Genomic DNA, 25,141 nt, shown 5'->3' on the forward strand with positions numbered 1-25,141 from the left:
GGATGTAATATAATGCCACTGAATTGTATTCTTAAAATTTTCTAAAATGGAAGATTTTGTGTTATAGATATGGCATCACACAAACTTAAAAAATAGCTAGTACTGAAATATAATTATTATAATAAATTAGTAAAACTATTCAACTAGTAATAATTGAACATTCTTAAGGTTTTTTTTTTCTTTATGAGATTATTTATTCTTGGTAGCTTGCAAATACACGAATTCTACAAGAAAGGTTGGTTCAGAAGTTTAAGGAGAATTATAACTGGGAGCTTATCTAGACCACGGAAGTCCAGTGATGGGGCCCAGGCATATAGAAACAAGATAGACATCTTTAGAAAGGAAGAGGAAGTTTAGAAAAGGGTAGCAAAAGACAAATATAAATATTTGTTAAGAATTGTGTTCTAGGCAAATATTAATTTTATTCATGTATCAAAAAGCTTTAACAAACAATTTAAAAATGTTCTCAGGTAAAATAACTCTAAAGATAAAAACTGGGTCTTAGACATCTCTCCTCCATGCAGAGTATAACATAGACATAGACCAGAACATCATTAACATGTTAAAAGTAATAACTTTATGCAACTCAGAGATCAAGAATCTCTTAAATTAGTCCATTCCTACAGATCTAGCAAGTGTCTTTTCCATAGTCTCATACTGTCTTTCAAAACACAAATAATGAACTACATATGCTTATGAATTTGAGTCAACTCCTCACTGAGATGCAAAGATGGATTACAAATCCCTATGAACTGGATTGCCCAATAAGAAAGGATTTGTGAAACAGCTAAAGGGAGCATGTAAGTACAAATAATGTTTCCCCATGATTGATGAATCTGCACAAAATTGGACACTTTCTTTTCCAATTATCCTCTTGAAAAATAAGATGAAATATAATAGAATTTTATATAGATATACTTCTCCAGATTTCACCCTTAAAATTCCAGAAAATATACCACAACTTTGTGAATGTGATTAACACCAATGAAATATACATTTGAGAGTGGGCAAAATGGTAAATTTTAGGTTGTATATATGTTATCAGAATAAAAATATTTACTTTAGGAATCACAATGACTCCTAATGTAAACCCTGGGCTACAGTTAATAGTATAATTATAATAATACTGTTTCATCATTTCTAACAAAACTACCACACTAATGCAAAGAGTTAATAATTGAGAAACCTGTATGAGGGGTGGCATATGGGAACTCTGTACTTTCTATATGATTTTTGTATAAACCTACAAGTTATCTAATTCATATATTTATATAAACTCCAAAAGTACAATTAATCTTTAAGAATGAGACAGCTAAATATAAAACCTTACAAACAAGATAAAACAGTATATTTTTCCCACTGGTGATCAATAACTTTAGGTAATTCAATACTGAATCATGAATTAAGGAAATTACATATCAAGTATAAAATAATGCCCAGCCCAAAGGAGCTTCATTTATAGGTGAGAATAAATAGAAACATATTTTACAACAATTTAAATAATTAAACAAAAATTCAAGGTTAATCCAGGCACAAAAACAAATATTGTGTGATTTCACTTACGTGAAATACCTAGAATAAGCAAATCATAGACACAGAATGTCAATTGCAGGATTCTGGAGGTGAAGGCAATGATGTTTCTCACGATGGATTCAGGGATTCTGTTTGAGAAGATGAAAGAAATGAGATTATAGGTGTTAGTGATTGTAGCACAATATCATGAATGTAATTATTACTAATGAATTGTGCAATTGAAAGGGGTTAAAATGGGAAATTTTGAGTAGTATATTCGCTACTACAATAAAAAGTGCCAAAAACAGAAAACATGGTAAAACAAGTACATTCAACTAAGTGTCAGTTCATTCAAAAGATGAAAAAAAGTACAGCAAAGGTTCTATAAAGAAATTGTTCATGTGGGGGATAGTAAATAGCAAAGCCTTGTCAAAGTGGAAGGTGGTCTGGAAGTACACTGAGAAATGTGCCTGAACTATGTATTTTAAGTTAGATTAGGAACTCTTTCAATTGCAAATACAAGGAATTTGAACAAGATAGCAAAACAGTGAATGATGAATGTTTATCTTTTAGTACTCTATCTGGGAGTCTTCTGAATTCTGTACAGGATTGCTTGTAGCACAGACAGAATTCAGACTATTAATCTTTTTTAAAAATTGAGAAATGAGTTAATAATGTCAACCAGTAGAGTGGCTTTTGGAAAGGAAAGGGAATATGGAATGGAAAGGGTCTTAGTATTGTAAGATAATAATATTTGGTGACTCTTTAGATGTGGGACCAAATGAGGAGATACGAAACTGATAAATACAATTATTAATAGATCAGGGAGTTTATGCAGGAAAACACATTTGGGGATTATTTATTAATTCATATTTATTTGTACTTTCCCCAAAATATTTTGAAGCAGCATAAAACAGAAGTTGCTTAAAACAGAAGTTCAGATGAAGTAATATTGTAAATAATCAATGAAAATTAAAAGGTATAAGTCAAGTAGAGGGAGAATGATAATGGGAAAAACTGAGTTCAGATTTAAACATGTGAATTTGACTTGACAGTGGAACATTCAAGTATAATGCTTCCTAGCTACAAATCAAATCATCTTAGAATAATGTCTAAGATCTGCCCAACTTATTTCCAAAATAGATTTTTGCTAATGACTGACTAGAAATAAGTACTCTGTCAGTTGTGTCTGGGAGAAACCATTTAGAAATACGTGAGTGTGTATATATCTATATATAGATATATCACATATATAGTTGGTGGTTAAGCCAAATGTTTCTGAAAGAAACCATAAATTTTTATGAAGATGCTTAAGATCAGACATGCTATATTTATGCCTATCCATTGTATATTTTCTGACCTCAATAATAAACAAATAACTTAAAATAAATTAACATCTAATTATATTAAATGATCAGTCATTTAAATGTTCTGGAGCAATTCCTACAAGCTTAGAAACTTGTTAGTGATGCCAATAAGCCATTTTTCCTGACACCTGCATGTGTACAACTTAACGTGAATATGAAGGCTTTAAATGGCCTTTCAGATTGTGTCTTAGTTTGTCAGGCTGCTGTTAACAGAGTACCACAGACTCGGTTTAAACAACAGAAATTTATTGTCTAACAGTTTTGGAGGCTAGTGGCCCAAAATCAAGTTCTTGGCAAGGCCATGCTTGCTTTAAAGCATAAAGAATGAGTTCCTGCTTCTCCTCTGGCTTCTGGTGGGTCAGGTCAGCGAGCATGACATTCCTGGGTTTAAAGCAGTGTAAGTTAACCTCAGCTTCTCTCTGTCGTGCTCTGTCTCTCTGGCTGTGGCTAACTGTTCTCTCCTTATAACAAAACCAGTCATGTTGGATAAGGGTCCACCCTAATCTACTTTGACCTTATCTTAACTAATAACACCTTCAAAAATCCTTTTTACAATATAATTTCTTACTAACATGACCAGTGTTAGAACTTGAACATGTCTTTTTTTTTTTTTTAGGGGGGCACAATTCAATCCATAACAGATGGTAATTCCTTAAAATCTGATATGACTGATTAAATCAAATGTTGACATAGGCCTGTGCAATTATATAAACCTTTATGGAGGTAGTAGGACAGAAATTTGACTCTGAAGATTGGGTATTATTTGGATAGGAGATTAAGAGGGAAGAGAGTATAGATATTGTTCTAAAAGGAAAAGAATAGTCTTCTATTGAGAAAATAATGTGATCTACTCAGAATAGAGAAACAAGAACAGAAGAGCTCAAACACAGAATATTTGTTGGTATCATGGAAAGAGAGGGAATATCTAAAATGGTGCTGTTACAGAGGTTTGGCATACTGTTCTGAGGATGTTGAATAAGATCTTGGAAAAAAGGAAATTAATGTTTCTGAATATAAAGTCATGGTAAAATAAGGAGGTCTTCTGGGGGACAAGAGAAAAGAAAATGGGCTTGGTTGAAAAGATTAGTGGTAAGAGAGAGTGTAGGTATTCAAGACCTGGCAGGGTACCTGGCACCTAATAAGTGGTGACTGAATATTTGTTGAATAAGTAAATGAATGGATGAATGAATGAAAGGTCTAGAGCCTATTTAGGAAGCAATGAAATTGCCCAGGAAAGTGATATTAATTTAGGATACAGGGTCACTTAAGTTTTGAAATCCTGGGTTTTCAAACTACTTATGGAACAGGAAGACTATGATAAATAAATAAAAGTTAATCATAAATTATAGCAGCACAAAATCCATTTCACTTGTCACTTATAATAAATATTCAGGTTAATTTTAGAAACTCAACATTTTTGATTATGCCATTATTCTTTTCTATTTGTACTGTCAGCATAGCCAATTATTTTTCATCTTAAGGCAATCGAATATTTTTGTATTCAGAATAAAATTAATGAAACTTCTACTTATTTCATAGACCATTTCTTCTTATTTCCTCAAATTCTTGCATAGGAATCATTCAGATATATCTGATATAATCTTTAGCATGTCAGTAATTTGTGTTTTCCTTTTGAAATGAGATCACTGAGAGAGAATATAGGAACCTCTATTGAATCTGCTTATTTCATTTATTTTAAATATAAATATTATCCTCATATAACTTTAGCCAGAAGAGTGATTCTGTCAGGAGAATGTGCTAGAACATTTCAGTCTCTTAAAATTTCATGTTTTTTTTCTTTTGCCAAAATTCTTTTTAATTAAAGCTAAAGTGACTTTAATATGTAGTATGAGGATTTATCTACTTAAGATGATGAGATTCTTTCAGGCTGCAGAATGATATTCTGGCTACATTTGAGCTAGTTGCTCTTGTGGAAGTTTAGATTGTTACCATCTTAGTAGATATTCAAGTACTTGCTGATGAAATGCTGAAAACATTGGTTAATTGAACTTGCCAAGTTTTCAACATCATTGGTCATTTTCCTATATGTCTTTAAAAAAAGACAAAATAGGTAGAGATACTGAAATCGTCTGTACCCTTAATGAAGTTGCTGTTTTTACATGTTTAGAGAGATAGTCCTATTTATGAGCTCCTTCTTTATTGTGTTGCTACAGAGTTCTGTTATAAATGCACTCTCCCTCCTCTAGCACCTTCCACTAACTATTAAACAAACTCAGAATTTATTTAGCACAACACATGATCATTTAATTTTCCTTGAAAAATATCTTACAAATGCCTGAACTTATTTCATTTATATCAGACCTATATATAAGACACTGAGGTAGAATCATTTTTCTTGAAGCTTATGATATATTATATAATAATATTATTTCTTTCATTTTACTCATTTCATAAAGTAGAAAACTTGAAAGACTGTACATGAAACTGTCACGTATACTCTAATGACTGTCACTTCTAATAGGAATCAATTTTGTTTTATAGATTCAAATTATGTGAGTTGATGTTTTTAGCACAACACCAAGTAGCAAAGTAAGAATTTGAAATATTATGAAATTGTATGAGTTATATGAAGTTTTGTCTATCTGTTATGAATGTGGAAATGTTTTCATAACCTTCATAGCTTAGGGACATAGTGTTAGAAGAGTTAATACTTCTTTTGCTCTGTAGTAAGTAGAAGGCTGTCTTTATTTCAGTGTTTATTCAATATTGCTTTACATTTCACAATGGACTCCCTAGCCAGTTGGAAGATATAAATGTGCTTGCTATGCTTTGCACAGATTGTGTGAGTTGCATTGTCCTTTCAAATTATGTTTTCATGCATTCAGCATTATTTTTGCTTAAGGAATGGCCTGCAATAAAAATATTTTCTTGTATCCAGCCACCAGCATTATAGGGGTGTGTTGCTGTAATTTAAATGTCTTTAATAGCATTACTTTGTGATATTTTATAGAAGCCGGTCTATAATGTGAAATTTTGTCATTTATTTTCTGACTTTTACTCTTAGTTTATATCTAAAAAGGGTAGGTTATGCATCACAAATAAATCCATGCATCTAGCTTTGTTTCCTTATGAGAGAATGAATTATTTAAAATGTTAAGGCAGTATCTACATATGTAAATTAATGCAAAGAATCAAGGCAAAAATTTGAGGGAAAAGACTATTTTCCTTGACAGAAAAAGGATATCTTTTTTCAATGATATGAAAATTTATTCCATTTTCTTATTTGGGGATTGGAAAAAATGGAAAATCTGTATAGTTGAATAATGAATTCCATTTTTATAAAGAAATTATTTCTGAGAATCATCATTTGAAATTCTTTCAGAGTCATGATTTCCAAATCATTTCAATCACTGAAATGAATTCATAAAGGTTTTCTTGAAAAATTGCAATTTAGGGATTGTATCTATGTGTAAGAACACCAGATTTAAAAATGTGTCACTGTTTTTATATTATTAAACATGTGGCTATTATGACTGTGTAAATTTATCTAGCCATCAACAATTAACTAATTTGTATTTTAATAATAAATGTATTAGTCATTTAAAAAATATATTGTATCAACAAAGGCATTTCATTCTTATTTTTTCCTAATAAAAGTGAAGTTAATGATAAATCCAATGGACCTTCAAGAACAGTATGTAAAACAGAATAATGGACTCTTTCTGCCTAGAGGAACCCACATGAAATCTCAATGTGTATTTTGTTCCTTCTCTCCCATTTCTCAGCAAGCTCTGTTCTTTTTCCCATTTCCTAATAAATTATTTTACTGGCCTAAAAAATAAAATAAAATACATAAAAATTTAAAAAAAAAAAAAACAGAATAATGATCATTAGAATTGGGATAGCTGTGTTGCCATCTGAGTTCAGGAGAATTCATGAACAAGAAAGGCCCTGACCATGGATGAATATTTAAAGGAGAAAGGATCTGTCCAGTCTGCAAGGATTATCCTGATAAACCCATGTACCTGAAACATGGGCAAGACTGCTGCTGGCACTGCATCAGTTCACTGAAGAAGGAACCCTTTGGGGAAGTTTTATTGTGCCCTGTCTCTTCTGTGGGCTCTCAGAATCATATTAGATCCAAGAGGCAGCTGGGGAATCTGGTTTCCAAGGTCAAAGAACTGGAGCTCCACCTGAGAGATAGTCTACAGATGAACTCAAGGGTTCTGAAATTACTAATGGACATGACCTTGGATATTGACACAGATAAGCATTCCTCATCATTTCTAATGACCAGAGAAGCATCCAATGTAGGTGGGTAGAACAGATTCTGGAACAGCATGCTGGAATATTCATCTAAAACTGTGTCATAGGCAGCCCTGGGTTCACTTCTGGCCATCATTACTGTGGGAACAGACAAAGAATGACGTCTTGCTGTTTGCACAAAAAATGTCAATCAACAAGCGGCAACTCTACTGTCTTCAGAATATGGTTTCAGGACTGTGGGTTTAATAAGGGGAGATTTCTACTCGGCCATCACTTTACCTTTGACTCTTCTCCAGGTGAATCCTGGGTTATTCTGAGTAGAGATTTTCCTAGATATGAATATTGAAAACATTTCCTTTTGTGACAATAGAAGTAGATCCGAAATCTTTACATTCACCAAAATTTTTGCTATATAACCACTGTATCCAATTTTTTCTCCTGCACAGCCAAAAATTGATGATCAAGTCTTCTTATCTGCCCTGTGATGAAATTGGGCACTGCACTCCTTCAGTTTGTCCTGAGGAAAGTAAATAAAAGTTAAAGCACAACACATTTATAAAAAATGAATTTGTGCACATAGCTTAAAACTTTTCTGTTTGATACATACATGGTACAAAGTTAAAGCAGAAAAAAAGGGACTTTTCAAGAACCATGATCATACATTTAAGTAGATAATTTAATTTAACACAAATTTAAGCAGATAAATAGGAAAAACTACATTTCAAATGTTATTGAAGTGTTCGTCTTCTTTGGATTTTATGTCTTTATTTATATTACATATATATGTCCTGAACTTCCAGATCAATTCCCAAGTGTTTTCTAGTGCTATAGAGGTGATAAACTAAACATTTGGATGTAACCCAATGGATTATATTATGTTCTAAATGATAAGGAAGCAAGAACTCATATAAAGAGTAAAAATACCTATGTGTATGAATCATGATAAGAAATGGATCAATAACACTACAATATCCAGAATTAAAAAGACAAATTTTCACCATCATAAAGAAGTAGGTCTAATATTTTCTTGGATTTGTATTTGTGTAGGCTGATACTTGAAGTACTATGAAAGTTGAACTATTTAGTCTCCATCTATGCTCATGGTACTAACTGACTTCTTCATTCATCATTTCCTCCTTGACTGCCATTTCCATTAACTGAAGAACAAGACCTGCATAGCATTGCCATTACTCCTTTCAAAAGATGAACCCCTAGCCCGACTGACCAAGAAAAAGAAAGACACTAATTACCAATATCAAATATGAAGAAGTGAACTGCTTATCTATAGAATTTGAAAAGAATCTATGGAAATATTATGAATAATGATATGCTCATATATTCAACATGCCTAATACTAAAAACAGACAAAGATATTAAAGAAAATTATGTAAAAGTCCAATATCTTTCATGAATCCTCAGCAAAATTTTTTAGGAAATTTATTTAGTAAAATACACATCATGACCAGTTAAGATTTATAATGAGAATGGAAAGCTGGTTCAACACTGTATCAGTCAATCTATTTCACCATATCAAAGACTAGAAAAGAAAAACTGTAAGATCATGCCAATAGATAAAAAATATTTGAAAGTTTCAACATCCATTCATGATTTAAAAAAAACAACTAAAAAACTATCAGCCAACTAGGATATTTAAAATCATTCTACATCTGTCAAGCTTAATTATGACAGACTTAATGATTTATCCCAAAGTGTAGAAAAAGGATAGCTGGTCTTATTCAACATTTTGCCAGGAATTTTAATGCAGTAAGTCAAGAAAAAGAAACAGAAATATATGATGATCAGAAAAACATATATCAAACTTTATCTATTTTTCTGATGACATGGTTGAATATTCCATAAAATCAATTTTAAGGATGACTAAGTTATTTTAGATATCTCATTTAAGTGAAATCATGTTTTCCTTTTGTTTTGGGCTTATCTCACTCAACATGTTTCAAGATTCATACATATTTTATCATGTATCAGAACTTCATTCCTTTTGAGGAATAAGTAGTATTACATTGTATATATAGGCACAGGAAGTAGATTAAAGGCTGTCAGTGGCCAGGGTAGGGGGCAAATTGGTAGTTATTGCTTAATAAGTACAAAGTTTCTGTTTGGAGTGATCAAAATTTTTGATAATGATTGGTGGTGATGGTAGTACAATATTGGGAATGCATTTAATTCAATATTGTCTTAAAAATGGTAAAAATGGGAAATTTTGTCATATTTATGTTACAACAAACATTTAAAAACTCTTAGAATTGAAAAAAAACACCACAGAATAATAATGCTTTGGTATTCACAACTTGTGAAAAACATTCATTCTGGCAACTGGAATGTTCTAACAAAATTGCTGTGGAAAGTTTTACCTATGAATGGTTCAATTATCCTGATTTTTGTATTAGTAAATTCTGAAAATAATATACCAGTTTCTCAAATATTTTTCTTGGCCACATTCTATTTTGCAGCCACAGGTTTATCCCGTCTCTCACTAGTCTTTATTTAGGTTACAGAGGGATAAGGCATATGTCAAAATGATGCCTCATTGAAAAAATTGTCGATGATAAAAAGCATTGCATGTAGAAAAGTGCCGTGTGTAATGCCCCTTACTTGGTCTCCTATTTGTATATAAATAGGAACATTGGAATATGTAATTCTATGCAAGTAACAAGATGTCTTAGTTTGACAGGGCTGTTTTGATAAATGCCGTACAATAGGTTGCCTTAGACAACAAGTTTATGGTGGTTTGTGGTTTTAGAGGCCGTAAGTCCCAAATCAAGGTGCCGGTAAGGCCATGCCTTCTCATGGAGTTCTGGTGCTGGCTTGTTCTAATCTTTGGGATTCCTTGACTTGCATTTCTACTTCCATCACATCATGATGTGCTTGGTCTCCTGCTGTGGCTTACTATGATTTCTGCCTTTGTGTCCTCTGGATGCTCTGACTGCATCAAATTTGCTCTCTTTATAAGGTCTCCTTTAATATGGATTAAGACACACCCTGATTCAGTTTGCCCACATTTGAACCAATAATAACATCTTCAAGAAGTTTTATTTACAAATGGATTCTCACCTGTAGGAGTTTGGGTAAAGAATATGTCTTTTGAGGGGTACATTTTTCAACCCCCAATGTAGGATAAAAAGGAAAGTTTTTAAATTTAAATTGCAAGACGTATAGAATTTGTTTTAGTTCTCGGATATTTGACTGGATTCTAAAGTATCTTATCAAAGATATTTTTCTAACAAAGTGCCAATTTCTTATAAAAATTACATTAATGGTTCACTACTTTTAACAAGGAAATCTGCCAATACTGACAATTTTTTTCAAAATTATACTCACCTCCCAGAACATAGGATCTAGAGGCAGTGATATTTGGAATGTGAATTTATGACAGAAATATAGCATCCACTGTAAGGTCCACTTATTTGTGTCCCTCTCCAGGCTTCATAAAATTTCAAGTTATTTTGTTCATTATCTTCATTGAGATGTGCATTTTGGTATTAATTTTAACATAATATCTTATTTGGCAAGCTCTATATAATTTAGAAAGGCAGTAACACAGTAATTTCTGTATTAAATTTACTTGAAAAGTCTGATTTATAGCAACAAAATACATGAAATATAACTGATACTTTCACTTAGTAACACATACAATCAAATGCAATTCTCAGTGTATAACACTGTTTCTTATTTAAACTGAAAATTCTCACAGAGGAAACTATACCAAAAACCAGCTTTTTTTTTTTTTTAAATAGTCACATTTTATTATAAGTAAAGTTCCATCCAACATCTGAATTTGTTTCTAGCACAAATTTATTATGTGGTGTTTTCTAGTAATGTATTATCTCAAAAATTTTTAAGGCCTTACCCCAGTACAAAATGACTATAAACATACACCTGTTAATTATAATACTTTAAAAAAAAATTCTTTTCATTGAGGCTCAAAAATGCAAGGTATTTTGACCCAAATAAATTAACTTATTTTAAAGACATTCTTTCACTCTAGATAATCACAGATTTCATTTTTTAAGCAAATCAATTTTATTGATACATATTAAAAAAACATAAATCCATCCAAAGTGTACAATCAGTGGAATTCAGTGTAATCACTTATTTGTGCATTCATCACTTCAGTCATTCTTAGAGCCCTTTCATTATCCCAACAATATAAATAATAAACAAAAAACAAACAAAACTCATCACCTCTCAATCTCTGTGCTTCATCTACTGTACATTGTTGCTATTCTTTTTCCTTCTCTCTAGTATATTTGTATTTATATTTTGTAAAATCAGTCTTATGTATGCAATATTATCCATATTTGTGCCAAAAACTAGCCTTTACTTCAGGTAAATTTCCATTATAATGTAAATAATTGAAAATTATTGATAGCATTAAATGCTAAAGTGTAGAGAAGAATGATCAAGAAGATAAGCTTTCAATGTACTTATTTTTTTTCTCTGAGAAATGCATTTGCTAAATTTGCAATTTAATTATCAACATTATTGGTCATATGTGTATAGTGTTCACCCTGTAAGGCCACAAGATATCTTTTTTTTTAATCAAACAAGCAGACTTTAGGAAAGAACAGTACTTAAAAAGAGCTGTAGAATGCAAAAAAAATTTAAACACTTTTTTGAAAAATTAAAAAATAAAAAAGATTTGCAATGATGAAAAATAACGAATAAATATTAAATTTTTTTTAACATTATGTCTTTTATAAGATCTGTTGCCTTGCATGTATAGTGACATTTTCTACCATTTATTCTCCCAGTGTTTTACTTTTTTCATTTTGTTTTCAAAGAAGTTTTAGGCAAAAAAAAAGTCATGTACAGAAGATAGGGGATTCCCATATGCTCAACATCCTCTTCATTTTCCCCTTTTCTCTATTTATAACATTCTATTTGTGCATTGTCCATTTGTTACAACTGATGTATAAACATTGAAACATAGCTACTACCCATGGTCAATGGTTTATATTATGGTTTACATTTTGGACTATACACTTTTATAAATTTTGATGAAATTTAACATGGCTTGTATCAAACCTTGCAAGATCACGTAGAACATTTCCATCGCCTACAAAATGTCCCATGTTCCATCTATTCTATTCCTCTCTCCCGCTCCCTTGGGACCTACAGCAACCACCAGATTTCACTCCTTAAAAAGCAAGATTCATACTTATTTGCAAGACCATTGTGGTCTTGACCTTTGTATTTTGTTTCTTATTTATAAAACTATCATTATTATTTCCTTTTCTTATTAATTCTATTTGGCTATTTTGTTGGCCTCATTTTTGAAGCAGTTTTGGATCACAGAGGATACAACTATGGGGGGGGGGTGATTTGTGCAAGGTGACATTGATGGGGGATACATGGGAGGAGGGTCACCTGGGCATACATATAAAGCATATTAATGTGTTCAGTTGTTCATGGGGCACTGTCACAGTGGGTGGAAATTCACACAATAAATGAAAGAACACTGAATCCCATCCCTGGGAGTTCTGCCACATTCTCTAATGGAATAGCAAGAATCCCCTATGTACAGGGGCAGTGACTAGTAAAGGATGATGGTCCATTGATGTGCCCTTAATATGGATAACTGTACTTATGAACTTTTACTTCTGAAATTGAAACTTAGCCTAGTAATAGAGGGTGCCTAAGAGTAACCTCCTGGGAACCTCCTTGTTGTTCAAATGTGGCCTCTCTCTAAACCAAACTCAGCATATAAATACAAGACCTTCCCCCCAGCATGGGGCAGGACTCCTGGGAATGAGCCTCCCTGGCTGTGAGGGATTACTACCAAGCACCAACTAGCAATGCAACTGGAAAAAGACCTTGACCAAAAGGTCTAAAAACCTTCAAAGTGAGTCAGAAGGTCATTCCAGAGGTTACACTTATGCATATCTCAACAGGATATCTTTGACTGTCAAAGTAAATACTACCTCAAATAGTGGGGCTTCTGAGAGCTCTTGAAACATACAAAAACTGTGGTCAGGGCTGATAGCTCAGGAGTTTGATTCCTTGCCAGTGGGCCATACTTTGGAATTTATGCTCCCTAGTGTGACAGAGTTGGACTAAATTGTGGTTTCCCTAAACATGGCTCTTCTGACCCTTCTATTTGAACCTATAATTAGTATTAGGGCTGGTAGGTGTACATCTGAGAGACTAAAATCTTTGGATTGTCCATGTGCCAAATGGGCCCTGAATCTCAATGGAGTTCCAACACCTACTCTCCCATTCATTGGACTCACCCAGGACAACTAACAAGGAGATTATGGACAATGACCATCTCAAGGAACAAAGAGAGTCTACAACTGCAAGCAAGAGAGACCCATCCATCTGACCCATGGGATCATAGCCCTCTTTCAATTGAGGTGTGGGCATCACCGTCCCAGAATTTGGGGGATGAACTATGGACTAGAGTGGACTTTTGGGTATTCTACTATAAACTCACTGTTTTTCTAGCAATGGATGGAATTATGTCATTGATGTGGAGGCAGTGGCCAGTGGAGGTTTTGAGGGCAGGGAGAGGGAAAACAGATGTAATATGGGGACATTTTCAGGACGTGGAATTGTCCTGAATGACACTGCAATAACAGATACAGACCATTATATATCTTACCATAACTTACAGAATTATATGGAAGAGAGTATAAACTTCAACGTAAACTGTAATCCATGCTTGGTGGCATGCTCCAAATGAGTTCATCAATTGCAATGAATATACCACATTAGTGAAGGATGTTCTTGGTGTGGGAAAATGTGGGAGATGTGGGGAACAGGCATATGGTTTTCCCTATATATTTGTGTAACATTTATGTAATCTAAATAACTTTAAAAAATAAAAAATAGATATTTTTTAAAAAGAGCCTTAGTAGTACTTCAGTACAGAAAAAAATTAGTGGATGATATTTATAGCATTCTTGACTTTGGACTGGGTTGTTTTAAAGAAGTCTTTATTATGTAAAATGTTTGAGATTAGGAAGAGTTTATTTCAGAGTAGTTTTGTATGGGTGGATACTACAAGGTAAGACCCTTGAAGCAAGTGTTAATGGACAAGCTTTTGTCTTAATAAGATATTTTTGTGGGTTCATGGCCTTATCCTTCAGGAGCAAATAGTTCCTAGACCAAATGTTAAGTTACCTTGTTTGTTTTCAGTATTGTTTAACATTAGAATAGGAAAGAATACACTGTACCAATTCACTAATCAGTTACCAGATATTTCTTATAAAGAAAGAAAACCCCTTTCTACCTATGAAGTTAGGGGGCTTTGATTTCTGGCTGTCACCTATTATAATGTGTTCTATTTTTAAAAATCACATAGGAATGTATAGCTTAACAGGTGCAGTTTCCGTTTAAATTGATGAAAACGTTTTGTTAATGGATGGATGGTGGCAATGGTTAGCATAACATTGTGAATGTAATTATTACCACTGATTTGTACCCTTGAAAGTGGATAAAATGGGAAATTTTGAGTTGTATATATGTTACTACAGTATAAAGTAAAAAAAAAAATTCTTATTGCATGAGCCCATTTACCTAAACAACAAACAAACAACATTATATGAATTACAACAGAAAACTTGACAGTACCCAATGGTGGTTTAATTGTGTGTTTTAGTCATTACAGGTGAATTGTGGTCAAGTATTGAACCCTTACCAAGGATGCAAAAAATTATCAGAAGAATAGTAACTATATAAGTGTTATGGTTAAAAGACAGCAAACAGCAAGGAAAATATCTAGAATAATAACCAAAGTGTGCAGATTAAAGTGTGATAGCATGGCTCTGGACATTTAGATCTTATTTTATGGCTCTTCAGTGAACCCATAAAATGTCTGTGTCAGCCATTCCCATATTCGAAATGAAGACATTGGGTTCATGCTGTCTTCTCCAGAAGACCGTCTTCTTGTGGTGAATTCCTGAGAATTTCATCTTCGGTTTCTTTCTGGGACTTATTTTTAATAATTTAATGATGAATTATTTTTATTCATTTTTTAAATATAGTAAACTTTTTAAAAAAAACTTTTTAGATTATAGATATTTACATCAAAAGTACAAGGGATTCGCATATACCTCTCCCCCATCCTCCACTATTAATAACATCTTACAATTGTGTGGTACATTTGTTACAATTAATAAATATTGAAATGTTGCTAATAACCATGGCCTATTCCAATTATTCCAAGGTCCTAAAAATGACCTATGTTCTACATATTAGTCCCTCCCCCTCCACTCAGAACATTTGTTAAGCACTTTCTTTACATCAATGTTATAAGTTCTTCCATTATTACAATATTAATAAGTATACTTTGTTCATGGTTGCATTTTCCTCTCATGTTTGTTTATTTCTCAACTTTAGAATTTTGGGATGGTGATGACCCTCTGCCTCAGATAGAAAGGAACTGTTCTACATGCAGTTGTAGATATCCTCTACTTTTTGGGAATGGGGGTTGTCCATCATCATCATTTTGTTCATTCTCCTGGGTGAGTCTGATGATCTGGAGAGTAGGTGTTGGCTGCAATTCTATTGAGATTCAGGGCTCAAAAGACACACGAATAGACTCAAGATTTAAGTCTCTGAGACATAGTTTTAGCAGGCATAGTGCTAATTATAGGCTCAAAAATAAGACGGTAGGAGAATCATGTGTAAGAAAATTAAAAATGAGTCTAACTTTGTAATATTGGGGAAATGGGTTGTCATGTAGTCCCAGTAAGCCCCAGTGACAGGGTGCTGATTCAACAGGTTGTGTGCCTTGCATGTATTGTCCAGATCGCTCTAAAGACCTCAGGAGCACCCCTATTTGATGCTTTGTTCACAGTGACAGTTAGTGAGATCTTTCGAAGACATACATAAGTGTGACTTCTGGAATGACCTCCCAACCCCCTTTGAAACCTCTTAGCCATAAAAACTTTTTTGTATTTGATATTTCCCCCCTTTGGTCAAGTCTTTTTCCAAATGCATTGCTGGCTGATGCTTGGTAACAATCCCTCTGTGCTAGGAAAGCTCAATTCATGGGAGTCATGTCCCATGTCAAAGGACGGGGGGAAGTAGTGCCTTTATTTGCTGTATTTCTTTTCTTTTGAAAGACATGGGTCTAGCAATCAACATCCTTGAATTTTATGTAATGATAATTGTTAAAAATATCCTATGCTGTCCTTCATTTTGAAACCTAGGATTTTTTTTTCTTTCTCATATCTCTCTAAAATACAAAACATTCTGAAATCTTCTTGGATTATAGATAGTGGAATCCTTTCTGGAGTCTAATATTCAATTAATTTATAAAGTTGAAGTCAATGGTTTTTCTAGGATTAAGTATATATAAATAGTGAAGATATTTAGAAACTTCTAAGAGTCTTTTATTTGCATCATGGAATATTCTATAGTTGTCCCTGATTGTCAAATATATTGATATCTAAAGTCCTCAGAAAAAATTCTGAGTTGAAGACAATTATTGTACATGTCCTTGAACTTAAACATGAGTATGCTTCTTAAATTGTACAAAACTATTGAAGCATATTCATATGTTTTCAAAGTTTGGAAAATAAAGGAGGTGCACAATAGTTTAGAGTTCATTAAAAGTTGAAGAGTGTAAAACAAATTATTTCTACTATCTATCATTTCATAAAGTGAAGGAGTAGACTTTGTGTTAATATTGGAGCATTCCAGGAAATTCAAAATTAATTCAAATTTAAGTGACAGCTAAAACAGTTTTTCATTCTCAATTTATACTTAAATTTAGGAGAGAATAAAAGTAATAAAATATTGTAGAACATGAGACATGAGCATAAATCATACTATCCACAGGCAAGAAATATTTACATGTAATCATTTTTATAATTACAAAGAAGTCATTATTTTACTATAATCAAACTAATATATAATATCTCCAGGTTAAAATAGTTTACAGAGTATTTTGGCAATTGATAGGAAAATATATGAGCACAGAAAAACTTGATCGTTTTATGAAAAAAAACACAAATTCTTATTTTATTTTGTATTTCTTCCATGTCATATTTTGTATATCTTCCATGTCACTTCCAAATAATTTATATATGAATACTATTAACACTGAGCTATTCATTTCCTTTCAAAATTTATTATTTAAAAGTTTTATAAACCTCAGCACTTAGAGTTGACTGTCTTCAGATACTTTATATATGCAGAATTTCTCAATTTTTCTTTTACAATATTCTATTGTTTATAAATATTGAAATAATCTTAATATATATTTACATGTTTGTGTTAAAAATATATAGCTATATAGCTATTCAAGTACATGATAAAATTCTTAACTTTAGCTATATCATTTGTATACATTGTATTAATATTGAGTCTTAATAAACAAAAATATATTCCTTAAAAAACAAAAATGTGAACAATATTTATTGCCTTGTACCCCTATTCTTATTTCCCCATAATCTTTCATATTACTTATTCTCCTTAACCAAAATACTCAACTTTTGTTATTCAGACACAAGGACAACTTGAAGATAGTAAAACAAGATCTGTCTAGTTTTTTTTTTTTAAGGGAATACACTTTATTTCATTTTAACAAACTTTTTCACATAAACTATCATTTAAAACATTGTATGTATCTTATTCATGTATAGCTATTTTATATATAAAATAAAGAACCAAATCATTTAGAACTATTTCAGTGATGGATGTTTGTAACATTTCTTACTTAAAAATTGAATAGTTATCCAAGAAGTACCACTAATTAATTCAACTTTATATCAGCCTATTGTTTTAAAGTTGTCCATAGAAATAAATATTATGTCAACACATTAAATCCTGAACATTTTGTGAAATGATAACTTACTGTACCCATACCACTAATGTAGATATGTTTTAAAGTTTAAAATATGGGAAACTAACCCAAAAAATGGTATTAAATAAAATATTGTGCTAACATTTTTACATGGCAATAAAGTCAAGAAAAGTGGGTAAATTGATCAAATCATTTTTAAGCTGTAAATGAACATCCTAATTGGTCCAAAGAGTCATACAAATGGCAGGAATAGTATATGAACTCTTTTTGTAAAAGTTTTTTTGTGTCAACATGTATAAAACACAAGATTTCATATTTTAACCTCTTTTTATGTGTACATTTCAGCAACATTAGCTATATCCACATTGCTGTGCAACCATAACCACCAAACATTATCAAATTTTTTATTTTCCCCAATAGAAACTCTGTATCTATTAAGCGATAATAGATTGCTGGTAACCTCTAATCAAGTTTCTCTCTCCATGAATTTGCCTATTCTGGATATTTCATAAGCAGAATTACAAAATATTTGTCCTTTTGTATCTGGCTTATTTCATTCAGTATAATGTTTTCAGGGTTCATCCATATTGTAACAGGTATCAGAAATTGATTCCTTTTTTAGATGAATAATGTGCCATACTATATTTTGTTTATCCATTTATCTGTTATTTGTCACTTGCATTATTTCTATCTTTGAGTGACTATAAATAATACTTCTATAAATATTGGTGATCAAATATCTGTTTGAGTACCTGTTTGTTTTCAATTGGCATATATACCTAAAAGTGGAATTGTGGAGTCTTGTGATAATTCTGTTTAGTTTTTGAGGAACCACCAAATTTTTCCAAAGTGGCTGTACTCTTTTACATTGCCAGCAGCACGAGGCCAAAACTTTATTTACCTCTTTTGAATAATAGCCATCCTATTGGGTGTCATGTGGTATATCACTGTGGTTTTGATTTGCCTATCCTTAATGACTAATGATGTTCAGAACCTTTTCATGTACTTATTAACTATTTGTATTTCTTCTTTGTATAGAATTCAAGAGTTAATGATCTAATTTTTGGAAAGATACTTCAATTACTTAAATTAAGTGTTACATAAAAAATATCGTTGATTCCCACATGCCTTGCTGGCCACACTGCCCACATTTTCCCACATGAACAACATCCCTCATTAGTGTAGTACATTCATTGCAATTGATGAACACATTTTGAAGTATTGACACTAAGCATGAATTAGAATTTACATTGTAGTTTACACTCTCTTCCACACAATTCTGATGATTATGGCATGATACATAATGGCCTGTATCTGTCACTGCAATGTCATTCAGGACTATTCCAAGTCCTGAAAATGCCCCCATATTGCATGTTTTCCCTCTTCCTATCCTCAAAACCTCCAGAAGTCACTGCCTCCACATCAATGATATAATTTATCCATTGCTAGAATCACAGTAAGTCCATAGGAGAATACCTGAAAGTCCATTATAGTCTATAGTTCATTCCCCAATCCTGAGGATTCTGGAATGGTGATACCCATTCTACCTCTAATTGAGAGGGAGCTTCAGTCTGATATGGCCAATGAATGGGACTCTCTTGCATGCAGTTGTAGACTCTCCCAGGGCCTTAGTATGGTGATTGTTCACACTCACCTCCTTGTTAGTTGTCCTGGGTGAGTATAATGAACTGGAGACTAGGTGTTGCAAATCTGTTGAGGCTCAGGGCACATGGACAGCTCAAAGATTCAATTCAAGTCTCTTAGATATACACCTACCAACTCCAGCAGTAAGTTTACATTCACACAGAATGGACAGAAGAGCCATGTTTAGGAAAAACACAAGAGAGTCCAACTCTGACCCACTGGCAAGGCACCAAACTCATAAGCTGTCTGCCCTGACTATAATGTCTAGATGTCACCAGAGCCATCAGGAGCCCTGTTATTTGGGATAGTATCTACTTTAGCAGTCAATGAGAGCCTACTGAGATATGCATAAGCATAACCTCTGGAATGACCTCCCAACTCACTTTGAAGTCTCAGCCATATAAACTCATTTGTCTTTACCTTTCCCCTTTTGGTCAAGGTCTTTTTCCAGTTGCATTGCTAGTTGATGCTTGGTAGTAATCCCTCAAAGCCAGGAAGGCTCATCCCCAGGAGTCCTGTCCCACACTGGGAGAAAGGTAATATATTTACATGCTGAGTTGGCTTAGAGAGAGGTCACATTTGAACAACAAGAAGGCTCCCAGTAGGCAACTCTTAGGCACCCTCTATTATTAGGCTAAGTCTCAATTTCAAGAGTAAAGGTTCATATGCACAGTCTTCAATATCAAGGGCCCATGAATGGATCATCCTCCTTCACTAGTCATTGCCCTGTTCTCAGGGGATTCTTGCTGATCCATCAGATAATGTGGCAGAGCTCTCTAGGATGGGAATTTGATATTCCTTCGGTTATTGTGTGAATTTCCACCCACCGTGACAATGCCCCATGAACATTTGAACACATTAATATCTCTTATACGTATGCCCAGGTGAGCTTCCTGCCATGTATTCCCTGTCACTGACACCTTGAACCAATGATCCTCCCCTGCCACAGTTGTAACCATTCTGTGATCCAAAACTTCTTCAGAAATTAAGCCAATAAAATAGCCAAATAGATGGTCTATATGCATATGTCAAATTTTCAAACAGTTGAATTCATCTCAATAATCTACTCATCTAAAATCTAAACCATTATCCAAACTTTTAGTTAAACTTTATTCTTCTGTGCCATAGTTTGGCAAGGAAAAACAAAAACAAACATGTTTTTCTCATTTTATGGACTATTTAGAAACTCAACAATTTATCTGGATATGCCTAAAATGTGTACCTAATGGATGAACAATTCTTTGTTTTTTTGTTTTGTTTTTTTGATAAAATAATCCCAATTTTTCCCAGATAGCCGAATTAGTAAGGGAGAAGAAGAGGGAAAAGAAAAATAGAGAGAGAGCCTGCTTCAGAAATATATAATTTGTCACTGTGAGGACTAATTATTTTCCCTCTGTAAGGAAAGGCAAAGGGTTAGATGCAAGAAAAACATATTTTGACACACATCCAGAGGACCAAGAGTCATATTAAAGTTTATCTCTTGTTTTAGTTTGTAAAGATCACTTAGACCTTAGAAATAAATATTAGCTTTGGTGATTAAGAACGATTTTTTCTCTAAAAGAATAGGAGAGTAGTCAACTGAAAAATAAAACCTGCTGAAGATCCCATGTACTCTTTCATACATTTTTCGTATTCTTATTTAGTGTTCAGAACGAAAGTGTATAATAGGAAGGCAGCTAGAGTTTTAACATAAAAGAAAGGGAAGATAGCCAAGAATTTTATATAATATCCTAACTTCTATAATTCCATGGTATCTATTAACTCCAATTTACTACACTGCTTATTGAGCATTAGATTTATTGTGCTATCTGTCCCAAACTTTATGTATAATTATGTTTGTGTTTTTATATTCTTCAGGGTATCTCCAACAGTACTCTATATATCAGTGTGGCTAAATAAATTCCCTTAATTAAGGTTTAAAAGTATAGTGTCAAAATTATAGGTTGACAACATATATTAATTTAATCATTCAATTAACATTTATGTGCAGTTGTGGGGCATTTTCTTACCAATGCAGAAGAAAAGGTCACTGAGTCGATGTTAAATTTTCTACTTATGAATTTTCTGTATTTATGTGACAGATTTAACTGTCGATATGAAGTAGGTTCCATTAAAAAAGAGAAAGTGAGACTGAAAGAATCAAGAAAATAGAATGTAAAGAGGAACAAAGGAAGAGAAAAATAAAAGATAGTTTCATGTGTTTAAAGGAATGTATATACAAGAATTTAAGAAGATATAAACCTAATGTAGCAAAGGATAAACATAATATAACTAAAAACTGATGAGCATATACTCATGTTGCCTGAAGAGTTGGATTTTTTGTATAAAATTTCTTAGTTTCCATTATTTATAATATTACTTTGTCTTATGTACAACTTTCTATTGGTTGCATATTTGAAGCTATGCTATGCGGATAAAAGTTTATATTTTCACTGGGTTTTTTTAAACTGAAAGGTATTAAACTATACCTGGAATATCTTAAATTTAGCATATGCTTAAAACCTTTGGCCTAATATGTTGAAGGATATTTTTAAATTTTCTTCACCAGAAATGTTTATGAACAACAAAAACAACTATATTTGATTAAGAAATAGCTTTCTAAAAGGAAAGGTTTGGAAAAAGTGATCACTAGAAGTTCCTTTTAGCTCTGTTTATTAAGCCAAATAATATTGAATTAAAAAGTAATTACTATTGTTTCTCTTGAAAGCCAAATATTTTACTCATATATATTTTTCACTATAATGAATTCATAGCACATTTTGCTTCTCTATCAGTAGGGGGTAAGATAAACATTCAGTTTCTAATTTTATCTACTGGCATCAAATGCACTTTCCTTTAAAAAGTATCATCATTAGTGTTTTTATTTTTTATCACAGATATTGGCTGACCTAGAAAACCATGCATTATTTAAGAATGATCTGGAATGTCAAAAACTGATTCTGGAAGCAATGAAATACCATCTTTTGCCAGAAAGAAGAACTTTAATGCAAAGTCCAAGAACTAAACCTAGAAAATCTACAGTTGGAACTCTTTATGCTGTAGGAGGAATGGATAATAATAAAGGTATAATCATTCTAACTCTGTATATCATACATGTCCTATGCCATACCACAAGAAAACTGCAATATTTGTAATCTGTATAATACTCACAAACCTCACATAAACTTTGCTTTATCCATTACAATTTAGGATTAAATGGAAAGTTGGGGAGGATACCTCATTTTAAGGCTATAGTTTCTGCTTCCACTTCAGCTGAAAGCAGACATGGGCTTACTGAAAATACAATTATTAAGAAGAGTTTCTGCTTTTGAGGAGCTTAGAAGCCTGAAAAGAAATAAGCAATTATAAATGAGTGTAATGATTGTGACCATTGTAACTTACAAATTTATTTCTTTTTACCTATTAATTCCTTCAAAAGAAAGTGAATGCTTTATTTAAAAACTGAACACATATTTGAAGGTTTTATTTATTTTGCATAGTTATTGGAAAAATTTCTATGAATATGTTTCCCTCAGCATTTTTTATGTGTCTTAATTTTCTTGAACATGTATACAAAACAATATGCAAAATTAGAATTTGCATGTTTGTGTACAATAAAGGGTGTAATTAACCATAATTTATTTCGGATACATGTAAAAAGATATAATTAGCAGCAATAGAGGGTGATCACATTTGGAAACTCTTTTAAAGGAAACTGATTATTAAAGAAGCACAAAGCACCTGAATGTACTTCAATTACTGTGAAGTGAGATCCCCAAATAGAAGCTAAGGGGAGCCATTTTAAGTAATCAACTGAGAAAGACCCACATTCCCATTTTTGTCTGTAAATAAAGACATTCAGTGGCTATTAGATAGTTTAATTGTTTGGAAATTTTAATTCCTATTTACTGTAGATTTCTAGTAATTATCATATTAAGTGAGCACTAGAGTAATAACATGAAAATGAAAGTAAACTAAAGAAATGAGAATTCTGTTACAAGGACATTCAAAATCAAGATACTAAAGGGTAAAATATTTCTCACTAAATGAAATGGATATAGATACATGTGAGAAAGGGAGGTGTTAAGCCATAGAACATAGTATTATTGAAGGAAAATGCTTCTAAAACCATGATGGGATATATTCTATTTAGGTTAATTACCTTCCTCAAAAGAAGAATCTGAGTGTCATCTTCCCAAAAAGTAGCAAAAATGAAACAAAAAGCCATTAAACATAGTATAATGCCATAGAAAAAGCTTAAGCTAAGAAAATATACCTATTAATTGTATTTATGTTGCTCTTATGAAAATACTAAATACCAAATAACATGTACCATATTTGTTTTAATTTCTGAAGGAAAGATTAATAATTAGCCATCTTTAGAGCAGAGACAAGAGACCTTTATTTTAATATTATGATGAGTTAATTTTACCTGTAAAAGTAAATATCCTAATTTCCACTGACTTTCAATGAACACACACAAGTTTCTATTGAAGTCTCAGATTTCATAAATAGGTTGTGGTTTTATATGTGATTATGAAATTTTAAGGTCAGATGAGTGGCTTTTGTTTTGAAAAACACTGTACTCCACAGAAAGAATGACCAGATAAGAACAATTGCATTTGGAAATGCAATTCCCAAAGCAGCACATGGAAGTACTGTTTTTTTTTTTAATGAAAATAAAATGAACATTGAATCTGACAAGCAGGTGACTAGAAATGAGCAATAAACTATAAATTAATATAAGAATCACTATATTATTAAAGACATGAAAGATATGACTAATGTCAATTTTTCACTTGTTTAATATGTTATTTCATTTAATTGATTTTTCTAGATTATTTTAAACTATGACAAAGTTCTCTCTGAAGAAGTTGGTATGAAGTAAACACTTGCATAATTGTTCAAACGGGAACTCTACTTTCTAGTAGTTGTATTCTTCTATTTTTTCTTATTAGAGAAGTTATAGGTTTATAGAACAATCATGCATAAAATACAGAATTTCCATAGGCTACCCTATTATTAACACCTTGCGTTGGTGTGGCACATTTGTTGCAATTAATAAAAGCACATTTTTATAATTGTATTATTAAGGTCCATGGTTTAACATAATAGTAACTGTGTAGTTCAATTTAATGGATTGTGTTTATTCTTATTGTTGACATATATAGAACCTAACATTTCCCTTCTAACCAAATTCACATACATATTTCAGTATTGTTAATTATATTCACAATGGTGTGCTACCACCACCACCATCCATTACCAAAACACTTCTCATTGTTCCAAATAGGAACGCTATACATTCACTCCCCCCCACCTCCCGATAAACTATATTCTAAATTCTGACACTATGAATTTGCTCATTCTATTTTTTTCATATCACTGAAACCATATGATATTTGCCCTTTGGTGTATGGCTTATTTAATTCAACCCAATATCTTCAAGGTTCATCCATGTTGTTGTATATATCAGAACTTCATTCTGATACATATATATCAACTGAAAAATATTCCATTGTATGTATATAACACATTTTGTTTATCCATTCATTAATTGTTGGACCCTTCAGTTGCTTCCATTTCCAGATTATATTCGAGTCCCTGTTTTCAACTCTTATGGTTAAATAACTGAGTA

General features: G+C 32.3%; 1 protein-coding gene across 1 annotated transcript in view; it reads left to right on the forward strand.

Annotated features, from left to right (window-relative positions):
* KLHL1 (kelch like family member 1) overlaps positions 1-25,141 on the forward strand; it is a 476,203-nt gene that overhangs the window by 333,754 nt on the left and 117,308 nt on the right. Inside the window, exon 6 of the mRNA XM_004463148.3 lies at positions 22,401-22,587. Within this exon, the coding sequence (XP_004463205.2) occupies positions 22,401-22,587 (187 nt within the window). The remainder of the gene's footprint in view (positions 1-22,400; positions 22,588-25,141) is intronic.

This window comes from Dasypus novemcinctus, chromosome 15 (genome assembly GCF_030445035.2).
Source record: "Dasypus novemcinctus isolate mDasNov1 chromosome 15, mDasNov1.1.hap2, whole genome shotgun sequence".
Taxonomy (NCBI): Eukaryota; Metazoa; Chordata; class Mammalia; order Cingulata; family Dasypodidae; genus Dasypus; species Dasypus novemcinctus.